The sequence below is a fragment of the Chrysochloris asiatica genome, unplaced genomic scaffold, assembly GCF_000296735.1.
Source record: "Chrysochloris asiatica unplaced genomic scaffold, ChrAsi1.0 scaffold00125, whole genome shotgun sequence".
Taxonomy (NCBI): domain Eukaryota; kingdom Metazoa; phylum Chordata; class Mammalia; order Afrosoricida; family Chrysochloridae; genus Chrysochloris; species Chrysochloris asiatica.
In genome coordinates, this window is record NW_006408643.1 from 1,841,815 (window position 1) to 1,853,809 (window position 11,995).

At 41.7% G+C, this 11,995-nt stretch overlaps 1 protein-coding gene across 1 annotated transcript in view; it reads right to left on the reverse strand.

Moving 5' to 3' along the window:
- Positions 1-11,995, reverse strand: part of EMR1 (egf-like module containing, mucin-like, hormone receptor-like 1) — a 203,113-nt gene that overhangs the window by 175,173 nt on the left and 15,945 nt on the right. Inside the window, 4 exon segments of the mRNA XM_006869008.1 lie at positions 2,675-2,758; positions 5,105-5,193; positions 6,685-6,841; positions 6,947-7,083. Coding sequence (XP_006869070.1) covers positions 2,675-2,758; positions 5,105-5,193; positions 6,685-6,841; positions 6,947-7,083 — 467 coding nt within the window.

Genomic DNA, 11,995 nt, shown 5'->3' on the forward strand with positions numbered 1-11,995 from the left:
GTCTCACCATCCTGGCTTCCAAGGAGCGTTCTGACTGTACTTTCTTCTAACACAGATTTGTTCATTCTCAGACAATTCATGGTATTTTTAATATTCTTCACCAATACCGTAATGAAAATGCATTGATTTCTTCTCTGGTTTTCCTTATTCATTGTCTGTCTTTCACATGCATATCAGGTCACTGAAAACACCATGGTTTGAATCAGGTACACCTTAGTCCTCAAAGTGACATCTTTGCTCTTGAACACTTTAAAGAGATCTTGTGCAGCAGACGTGCTCAATGCAATATGTCATTTGATTTCTTGACTACTGTTTCCCTAAGTGTTGATAGTGGCTCCAAGTAAAATGAAGTCTTTTATAACTTTAACTTTTTCCTCTGATTATCATGATGCTGTTTTTTGTCTCAATTGTGAGGACTCTTATTTGTGTTGAGATGTAATACCTACTGAAGGTTGCCATCTTTGATCTTCATCAGTAAGTGCTTAAAGTTCTCTTCATTCTCAGCAAGTAAGGTTGTGCCATCTGCATATCAGGGGTTGTTAATAAGTCTCCATCCAATCCTGATGCCACATTCTTCTAAATATTGTCCAGCTTTTTGGGTTATTTGCTTAGCATACAGATTGAGTAAGTATGGTGAACGGATACAACCCTAACATACACATTTTCTGATTTTAAACCTTGGACCACAAGGTTGGTTTAAACCACAAAGTCTGTGGTTCAAAGTCACAGCCACTTCATGGAAACCCTGTACAGGGTCGCTATGAGATGGAACCAACTCGATGGCATTTAGCGGCAACCATTTGTTCTAATGACTGCCTCTTGGTCTATGCACAGGTTCTGCAAGAGGGCAATTAAGTCTTCTGGCATTCTCATTCCTTACAATGTTATACTTAATCTGTTATGATCCACACAGTTGAATACTTTTGCATACTCAATAAAACACAGGTAAACATCTTTCTGGAATTCTCTGCTTTCAGCCAAGAACCATCTGATACCTGCAATGATATCCCTCATTCCACATCTTCTTTTTAATCTGGCTGGAATTTCTGTGCAATTCTCTGTCGATGCACTGCTGCAATCATTTTTAAATTATCTTCAGCAAAATTTTTAATGAATGCTATTGTGTGATGTGTGATAATTTTTGCATTCGGTTGGATCACCATTCTTTTTTTTTTTTTTTAACATGGGCACAAATATAGATATCCGCCAATTGGTTAGCCAGGTAGCTGTCTTCCAGATTTTATTCCTTAGTTGAGCGAGCACTTTCAGCATTGCATCTGTTTGTTAAAACATCTCAATTGCTATTCTTCTGATTCCTGGGCCTTGTTATTTACCAATGCCTTCAGTGAAGCTTGGACATTGTCCTTCAAAACCAGCAGATCTTGATCACATGCTACTCCTGAAATAAGCTCTTTTTGGTACAGTGGATGTTCTATTCCTTCCATCTTCTTTTGATGCTACCTGCATCAATCCATATTTTGCCAATAGAATCCTTTTATATTGCACTTGGGGCTTGGATTTTTCTTCAGTACTTTCAGCTTGAGCAATGCTGAGCATGTTCTTCCTTTTTGATTTTCTAACTGTACGTCTCTGCACATTTCATTATAATACTTGACTTTGTCTTCTCGAAATGCACTTTGAAAATCTTCTGTTTAGCTCTTTGACATCATCATTTCTTCCATTCATTTTAGCTTCTTTGCTTTCAAGAGCAAGTTTCAGATCTCTTCTGACATCCATTTTGGTATTTCCTTTTCTTTCTGTGTTCAGGAACCCCTATTCAATTGCTCATATGCTAGTTCACATTAAAGCTGAAGAAAATTAAAGCAAGACTTGGAAAGCTAAAGTAAGACCTTGAGTGTATCTTATCTGAATTTAGAGACCATCTCAAGAACAGATTTGGTTCATTAAACACTAATGACTGAAGACTAGATGAGTTATAGAATGACATAAAGGACATCATACATGAAAACAGCAAATGGACATTAAAAATACAGGAAAGGGAATGTTTGAATGTGAAACCGATGATGTGCCCTGAAAACTTTCACTCAATCCACAATAAAAACCTTTAAAAAAAAAAAATACAGGTAAGGAAGAAAAGACCATAAAGACTAAAGTCTAGAGAACCCTATTGGGCAGTTCTTCTGTGTCTTAGGGGCTTACTATGAGTCAAAATTGACTCAATGGTATCGAGCAACAACTCTTTCTCCTTCATCAGGAGAGTGGGTTGAAAGTCTAGGCTAATGAAAAACTTAGAGGGTCCCCCACTCAGTCTTGTTCCCTGATTCAAGAGTTGCCATTGGGAATGCAGATTGGTGTAGCCTTTATGGAGGGCAATCACTGTACATTGTGCATACCCGTTGAGCTAGCAACTTCCCTTCCAGTAACAAAAACTTCTAGGAGTTTTTGCTGGTTTGTTTTTTTCTTTAAATGGGTCAAGGATGTTCATGACAGTATGGTGTGTAGTAGCAAAAAGAGAGAGATTTAATTCCTAGTAGATGTATTCAATAATGGAATGAAACCAAACCATACTGTAGTATCCAGGTTGCCAAAGAACAATGATGTCACAAACCTACATGTATTAGCAAAAATAAAGAGTTCAGTGATGAGCTATGGTTCAGTAAAGCGAATGATGGAATAATTTAGAACTCAGTGAGAAAGAAGACAACATAGTTACCTCCAGCGTAGCAGCACTGGTTTTGCTTTCGCAGGCAGCATCCAGTATGTTGGAGGTGGCATTCATTAGTGCACAGAAGGACATCTGTATCTCCAAGAGAAGAACGCTGATTGGTCATTTGCATGGCATGTCACATTGGCGGACACCCAGCCCAGCAAGGAGGGTGGTATGGTGGTGCTGCTGAGGCTGCCAGACCTCAGCCAAGGTCCTGAACTCCTGAGATACCATTTGTTTCCAGGATTCTCATGGATGTAAAACTCACCATTTGATCACAACTGGAATAACATCACCTCTTTTACTTCCATGAATGAAGAAAAACAAAGCCAAACAAACAAAAAACTCCATGAACAGTAAAATTAGTTCATGGGGAAATGGGCTAAAAACATATGAGATGGGGCAAGATGGCAGAGTAAGCAGATTCATTGAGTCAACCCTCTGCAACTGAGACATGGGAAACCAAGTGAAACAGAAACAGATGGTGATCCTGGGACTATGAGCATCAGAGGAGAAGACAGAGGTGGACTGAGTGTGACTAGAAGAGGAATCTGAACAGGAGCAAGTGAGAGAGAAGAAAAATGGGCAGCTAGCATGGAGCAGTGTGACCATCTTGAGCTTTTGCAGTGGTCTGTAGGCACAGGGTGTAGCTGGAGATTGTCGGAAAGGGGTTGCAGTTCTCCTTTGTTCCAGTGCCATCCTGGTAAGTGGAGGTGTTGCCTGTTTACATACTCACTAACCAGCAGCCAGTGGCACCCCATCCTGCACAACCTGTGCTCTTCTTGTGGTCAGGCACTGGGCATTGCATCCTTCCTCCTGGTGGTGCACGAGCCTGCCTTGAACTGTGCTGCACAGACAGTGAACAGGGAACTAACTATGTTCACATGTCCAGTCTCTACCACATCCACCAGGAGACAGGTGGTAAGTACATGAGAACACGCCACTATACAATCACCAGTTAGTTATAAATACAGCACCACCATGTCTTGGAGAAAATAGACAAGTTCAGCTTATACAAAAATAAGACAGGGGACCTCAAACAAGTGATCAAATTACAGAGTCAGGAAATGTAACACCAGAAATGGTATCAGAACTACCTGAAAAGGAATTTAAAATAAGGCTAATTAGGAATTTCAAAGGATAAAGAGAATGATGGAGAAAACTACAGATTCAGTCAAGGAAAACAGATAAAACTATGGGGAAAAATTGAAAAAATGGGAACTATATAAAATTAGCAATTAGAAAGCCAGAAGATTAACACTCAGGCTTCAGAAATAGGTAGTACACTGAAAGGACAAAGAAACAGAACTGAATCAATGGGAAGCTGAATTACTGAGCTTAAGGAAAAGTCTCTCAGTAACAATCTGTTAGAGGAACAATCAGACAAAAAGAACAAAAATATCTGAAGAAAAGCTGTATGATAAGCACTGGACTGTTAACTGCAAGGTTGGCAGTTCAAATCTACCAGCCACTCCTCCAAAACCCTATATAGGGTTGCTTTGAGTTGGAACCAACTTGTTAATTCGACAGCACTTAACAATACCACCAAGGTGGATAATTAACACGCAATAGGATTTCTAGAGCATGTTGATGTTGTCAAGTGCCGTTGAGTCAATTCCAACCCATAGAGACCTTGTATATGGTTTCCAAGGAGTAGCTGGTAAGCTTGAACCACCAACCTTGCAGTTCAAACGACTTTGCACTCTGGCGCATTAACCCATCAGCGCCACACCAGGACTCCTAGAGCATAAAGAGACCCAAAGAAGAAAATATTGTCTGAGGGTTGTTGGAAAACTTCCCTAACATCATGAAAGATACAAAGCTAGTCATTCAACAAGTTGAATAGACTCCAAACAGGATAGACAACAAAAGAAAAGTACCAAGACATATTATAAGCAAACTTTTCAAAACCAAAAACAAGGAAAGAATCCTGAAAGCAGTTAAGGAAAAAACAAAAATTACCTACAAAAGAGAAATGGTAAAATTTCAATATAGTGTCCCCTTCTTCTTTTAGTAAAATAATTCCCAAGATTTGCACAGGCAAATGTCTTCCCTTCTCAGCTTCCCTTGCAGCTAAGTGTGATCATGTGACTAGTTTTGGGCCAATGCGATGTAAGCAGAGGTGATCCTGTGTCATACTCTTAAAGGATAGGACTGCATGTTCCACTTTCCCAGATAGAATGCAGATGTGATGGCAGGTGCTGAAGCAGCCATCTTGGGCCACAAATGGGAATTGTGTTGATGATGATAGAGCACATTGAACCACGATATGAACTCCTGGAAGCTTCTGCTCAGACTGTTACAGAGGAAAGAAAGAAATTGCTACTTGGTTTAATCTGTAGCTATTTGGGACTTTCTTAGAGCTATGGAAACAATATCCTAATCAATTGGCTTTTAGAAAAACCTTAAGAGCTATGGACATTTGAAATTACTTACATATTCAGGCTCCATTGCTTTCCTGCCTTGGCATTGCTGGACTTGGTCGTTACTAGATATAATATCTTCTTTACACTTGATGGGAATTCCTAAGAAGAAAATAAAAGCCACCAAATTTCAACCACATGGTAAAAGAAGTCTAATTACTCCAATCCCATTCTGAAATGGACAATGGTGAAAATGAACAGTCATACACTACGACACAGGGGATTCTGAGGAGCTTGGTACTGAGTGAAAAGAAGCAAGCCAGAAAACATTATACATAGTATGAGGTCACTTTTTTAAAGTATGCAAGCTTAACAAGATATTGTGTTGTTATTGAGGACCCTTGAGTCACTTTTGACTCATGACAACCCCGGGTGACAGAGTAAGAGCTGCCTTATCGGATTTTCTAAGCTGTAATCTTTATGGGGGCACAGTGTTAGGTCTTTCTTCCACAGAGTCACTGTGTGGGTTTGAACAGTCAACCTTTGCATTATCAGTGAGCACTTCACCATCGTGCCACTGGAGCTTTCCATATATTGTGTGGTAGTGGTGGTTGTGTTCTGTTGAGTTGGTCCTGACTCATAGTGACCCTGTATAGGGTTTCTGAGGCTCATCATTCTCCTGCAGAGCAGCTGGCTGGTAGATTCAAACTGCTGGCCTTGTAGTTAACTGCCCAACGCATATCCCACTAAGCTACCAAGGCTCCTTCACACACTGTGTAGAGTTACATAAGCCAAAAATATCCAATCCGGTGCTATCGAGTCAATTGCGACTCATGGCAACCCCATGTGGCACAGAGTAGAATTGTGCTTCATAAGATTGGACTGTAGTCTTACAGAAACAGATCACCAGAACTTTCTTCCTCAGTGCCGCTGAGCGGATCCTAACAGGCAACTTTTTTCTCGGCTGCTGTTGTTTTTAATAGAGTCGATTCCAACTCATAGCAATCCTGTATGGGGTTTTGAAAGAGCAGCTGGTGAGTTTGTCCAGTGTTTACCCTAAAGTGTCATACCAGGAGTCCTGAGTGCAGACTGTTTTATGAGAGTCCTCGATAAATAAGTGTTGTTGTTGTTATTAAGTGCCATGGAGAAAGTTCCAACTCATAGCAACCCTGTATAGGGTTTCTGAGGAGGGGCTAGTGACTTTGAACCACCAACCTTGTGGCTCAAAAAAACTTTTTGGTCCAGTGCTTATCTTTCAGTGCCACAACAGAACTCCCAACAAATAAATGGTTGTTGCTGTAAAGTACAACAGAGTTGGGTTCTGACCCATAACAACCCTGTATAGAGTTTCCAAGGAGCAGCTGGTGACCTTGAGCCATCAGGCCTCCTGGTTCAAGTGGACTTTGCAGTCCAGTGCATTAACCACCAGCAGTACACCAAGACTACAAATGTAAGCACTTAGGGACTCCAAAATTAGCTTATTGAATGAGTGAATTAATGAATTAATGAATGAGTGAATTAGTAAATGAATTACTAATACATAGGAAACTCTCTGGATGTGGTGAAAGTTAGAGAAGGAGCAGAGCTAGAGTGAGGATTTTATGACCAAAACAAGACACGACTCTATTGAAAAGACATGCAGGAGATGTTTACTTGTGCAGCTAAAGTTGCTGTCTTTCCAGGAGTCTTCTGGGTTGTGGTGAAAGCCCACCATGCAGTTACAGCTGTAGGATCCCAGGGTATTGGTGCAGATAGAATGGGGGCCACACAGTGATGGATCTTTGGAGCACTCATCAATGTCTGCAAAAAACTCAAGAATATCAAGACACTTAGAAAACTCGAGAATATCAAGACATCCAGAGGCACAAAGGGATTTTTCTCTCTAAGTTGACCACCAAACCCTCTACTCTCCTACACATTCTACCCCTTGGTCTGTGAAGTTCATCTCTCCATTGTTCGGTGCAAAGCCAGGCTGACAGGTATAGAAAAAACTCCCAGAAGTGTTAGTGCATGTTGAGTTGGAGCCACACACATTAATGCATTCATCAACATCTATGATGTAGACAACAAGGTTGAGGAGGGTTGGCCAACTGTCCAAGAAAAGTCAAAGATTATGCATGCTTACCAGGGATGGGAGGAAGGGAGAAAGGAGGAATTTTTGCATGGAGGGCATTAAGTTTATGTTTATAGAGGTGGAGTATTTTGGATAGGGACAGCAATAATAGGAGCATAGCATAGAAAGGGTGACCAGTGTCGTTGGACTACAAATGTGACTGTTGTTATATGGATGAATGTTTTGGCATGTAGATTTTTGCCACATTAAAATCATAAACCCACTGCTATCTAGTAATTTCTAACTCATAGTGACCTCATAAAGGATTTCTGAGATTGTAAATCTTTATGGGAGCAGACAGTCTCATCTTTCTCCTGCAGAGCAACTGGTGGGTTTGAACCAGTGACTTTGTGGTTAGCAATTCAGTGCTGATTCTACCAAGGCTCCTTAAAAAATAAATAAATATAAGTCATGCTTCCCCTTCCAAGGGATAGAATTGTCACGAGAAATTGGTGGTCCCATCAAGGATTATATTTCCACCCTGGCTACACCTGTTGTTGAGTGCCTCCAAGTCAGTTCTGACTCATAGTGATCTTGTATAGGCTTCCCAAGGAGTGACTGGTGGGTTTGAACCACCAACCTTGCAGTTCAAACCAACCTTACCATCAGGGGCCATATGACTAATTTTCACCCATGGAGTGTGATAAAGTATGATTGTTATCATTATGTGCCGTCGAGTCAGTTCTGACTTACAGTGACCCTGTATAGTGTTTGTAAGGAGCGGCTTGTGGGTTTGAACTGCTGACCTTGCAGATAGCAGTCCAGTGCTTATCCTACAGGAGCCCTGATGGCACGCTTGATTAATCATTTGTCTTGCTCACCAAAAGATTGCAGTGCTCACCCACCAGCCACTCTAGAGAAGAAAGATGAAGCTGTCTCCTCCTGTAAAGATTTATTGTCTTGGAAGCCTTATGGGACAAAATTGGCTTAATGCCATTGGGTTTCATTTTGGATAATGTAGATTGTCTAAGGAGACCTGATTTGGCAGTGGTTGAAGCTCTCAGTTACTAGCCAAAATGTCTAAGCTATCAACTGTGTTCTGTGAGGAAAACAGTCTGCTTCCATAAGGACAGATTTACAACCTTGGAAACCCTAAAGAACAGCTCTGCTCTGTTCCACAAGGCCACTGTAAGTCAGAATCCACTCAACGGTGGTGGGTTATGGGACAGGGTGGTTAAGTGGGTATACCTCCCTCTTCTCTCTTTTTCTCCCCCTGGCTGGAAGCAGGAGATTCAAGGCCCTAAAGAATAGAGAACAATGGAAGGAGATCGGTTCCACCACGTGAAAGAAAGCTGCCGCTGACTAGTAACACCCACACTGAATTGTTGTAAGACTGAGAAACGTCTGTCGCGTTAAGCCAGCAGTTCTCAATGAAGGTGTCTTTGTCTTCCTCCAAAGGGACTTTTGGCAATGTCACAAATTAGGGGTGCTGTTAGAGTCCTGGTGTGATGCTGTAGGAAAAGCACTGGACTGCTAGCCACAAGGTCAGTGGTTCAAACCTACCAGTCACTCCTCAGAAACCTTATACAGTCAGTTGAAACTGACTTGACAGCACTTAACAATAACTGACATTTACAAAGGGCCCCGATGGTATGGTTGGTTTAACATCGGGGTTGCTAACAGAAAGATCAGTGGCTCTACATGAGAAAGATGAGGCAGTCTACTTATGTAAAGATTGTTGTTGTTAAGTGTCATTGAGTCAGTTCTGACTCATAGCAATCCTGTACAGGCTTTCTGAGGAGCAGCTGAGTGGTTTAAACATTGAGTGGTTTAAAATTATGAAGTTGTATTATAGGGTTGTATTCTTTCACCATACTTATTCAACCTGTATGCTGAGCAAATCATCCGAGAAGCTGGGTTCTATGAAGAAAAATGTGGCATCAGGATTGGAGGAAGACTCATTAACAACCTGCAATATGCAGATGATACAACCTTGCTTGCTGAAAGTGAAGAGGACTTAAAACATTTACTGATGAAGATCAAAGAGAACAACCTTCAGTATGGATTACATCTCAATGTCAAGAAAACAAAAATCCTCACCACTGGACCAATAAACAACATTCTTATCAACGGAGAAAAGACTGAAGTTGTCAAGGACTTCATTCTTCTTGGATCAACTATCAACACTCATGGAAGCAGCAGTCAAGAAACAAAACAACGTATTGCATTAGGGAAATCTGTTGCACAGGAACTTTTTAAAGAGTTGAAGAGCAAAGATGTCAGCTTGAGGACTAAGGTGCGCCTGACCCAAGCCATGGTATTTTCAATAACCTCATATGCATGTGAAAGCTGTACAGTGAATAAGGAAGACCGTAGAAGAATTGATGCATCTAAGTTATGGTGTTGGAGGAGAATATTGAAAGTTCCATGAGCTGCCAAAATAACCAACAGATCCATGTTGGAAGTGCAGCCCGAGTGCTCCTTGGAGGCCAGGATGACCAAACTTTTTCTCTCATACTTTGGACATATTGTCAGGAGGGACCAGTCTCTGGAGAAGGATATTATGTTTGGTAAGGTGGAGGGTCAGAGAAGGAGAGGAAAACCTCCAGTGAGATGGATTGGCACAGTGGTAGCATAAATGGACTCAAGTGTGGCAACAATAGTGAGGTTGGCCCAGGATCATTCAGTGTTTCATTTTGTTGTGCGTAAGGTTGCTATGAGTCGGTACTGACTCAATGGGACTTAACAACAACAACAACAACAGCAACAACCCCTACTCTAGAGGGTGAAGAACAGAAAATGTGTCCTGCATTTTGGTAGATAGTCTCCAAAGATGGTGTTACAGATTGAAGTGTGTCCCACGCAAAATACGAGGAGGCTTCAAAAAGTCCACGGAAAAACGAACTTGGAAGATAATGGAATCTTTCCACGAAAGTTTTGAAGCTCTCACTTTTGTGTTGTAAGCCTCTAACCCTGTGGATGTGATCCTGTTGGGGGAAAGGTTTCTTTGTTATGTTAATGGAGCCATATCCCTGTAGGATGTGCCCTAAATAAAGCAGCTTTAAGATATAAAATGAGCACAGAAGAAAGCAAGGCCAGACCCAGGAAGGTAGATACAATACGAAGACCACCAAGGAACCCAGGAAGAGAAGCGAAAAGAGACAAGGATTTCCTCCAGAGCCCACAGAGAGAGAAAACCATCTCCTAGACCCAGTGCCCTGAATTTTTAAGAAACTAACCTCTGTTTCTTTAAGCTACCCCCTTTGTGCTCTTTCCCTTATAGCAGCACTAAGAAACTAAGACACATGTTTAAACATCTCTGATCATCTGCCACGTGGCATGTGATGAGGACTCAGTCACTCTGAGCTTTGTTTGATGGATTCACCGTCCCTATAAATGGACACAAAGAATAATTGTGCCGCACAGACTTGGGGAATGTTAAGTTCTTGTCTTGTAGCTGTGACAAGACAATTCTGGCTGTGGTATGTCTATTACAGATTGTTATCATTGTTGTTAGCTGCCATCCAGCCTCCAACTCATGGTCGCCATATGCTCAATGAGATCTGACTGTTGTGATCCATAGAATTTTCACTGGCTGATTTTGGAAGTCAATGGGCAGACCTTTCTTCCTGTGGTCTTAGTCCAAAGTCTCTTCTGAAATCTGTCCAGCATCACAGAAGCCTCCATTGACAAGAGCAGTATGGTGGTGCTTTGGCAAGGAATCAAACCCCAGTCTCCCACATGGAAGGTGAGAATTCTGCCACTGAGCCATCACTATTCCCCTCTGGCTGCAGTGTGGAGAATGGATCCAAGACAAGCCTGGAGATGGGGAGCTGGTGAGGAGGGAGCTACAGCACTAAAGGCCAAACCAAGGATGAAAAAGACTGAGGGGCTCAAGAGATTCCCCAAGAATTGAAGACCCACTTGATATGGAGCAAGAGGGAGGAGGGTCAAGAATATCCCTCAGGTCTTAATTCAATTGCCTACAGGAGAAAGTTCCAAAGTTTGCATTTGAGCTCTCTCTAGGGTAGGGTTCGCACAGCAGTACAATTGACCTTTGGGGACCTGATTATTCTTGATTGTGGGGGACTGTCCTGCATATTGTCGGGTGTTGAGCAGTATCCCTGGCCTCTACCCACTCAGTACCAGCAGACCTTTTCCAATTAGAATCATCAAAATGCTCTCTGCTAAGTGGAGATGGTTACACAGTATGATGAATGGAATTTACTGTACATGTGGCAAAAGCCTGTTACATATTTGGTTGTTGCTGGAGTTCATTGTTATCCGCTAGACCCTCTGACTCATGGCGACCCCATGCACAACTTATCAAAAAGCTGCCCAACCTGATGCTAGTCCCATGATCAAGCCTTTGTGATCCATAGATTTTCATTGGCTGATATTATAGAAGTTGATCTCCAGACCTTTCATCCTTGTCTCTTTTACTTCAGAAGCTAAAACCTGTTCAGTATCACAGCAACATGTGAGCCTCCAATGACGATGGTTAGACGCTTCACATGAGCTGCATTGAACAGCATCGAACCTGGATCTCCCGCACTGCTGTTGTTGTTAAGGGCCATCGAGTCAGTTCTGACTCATAGCAACCCTTACAGGGTTGCTGACGAGGGGCTCATGGATTTCAACTGCTAACTTTGTGGTTAAGTGTCCAGTGCTTATCCTTCAGCTTCTCACCAGGAATTCTAGTAAGGAAGTATTAATACCACTACACATATATTTCTTTTTTTGTATTTTACCACAATAAAAGATTTTTAATGTTGAAATGGCAAATGTTTTGTTATGTATACGGGGCGGGGGGATGTAGGAAGCCAGAGCCTTCCAAGGCTCATGACTACCTTGAAACCAAACTTGCCTAGCAACAGTTACGTCAGCACTAGAAACTTACAGGTGAATTTA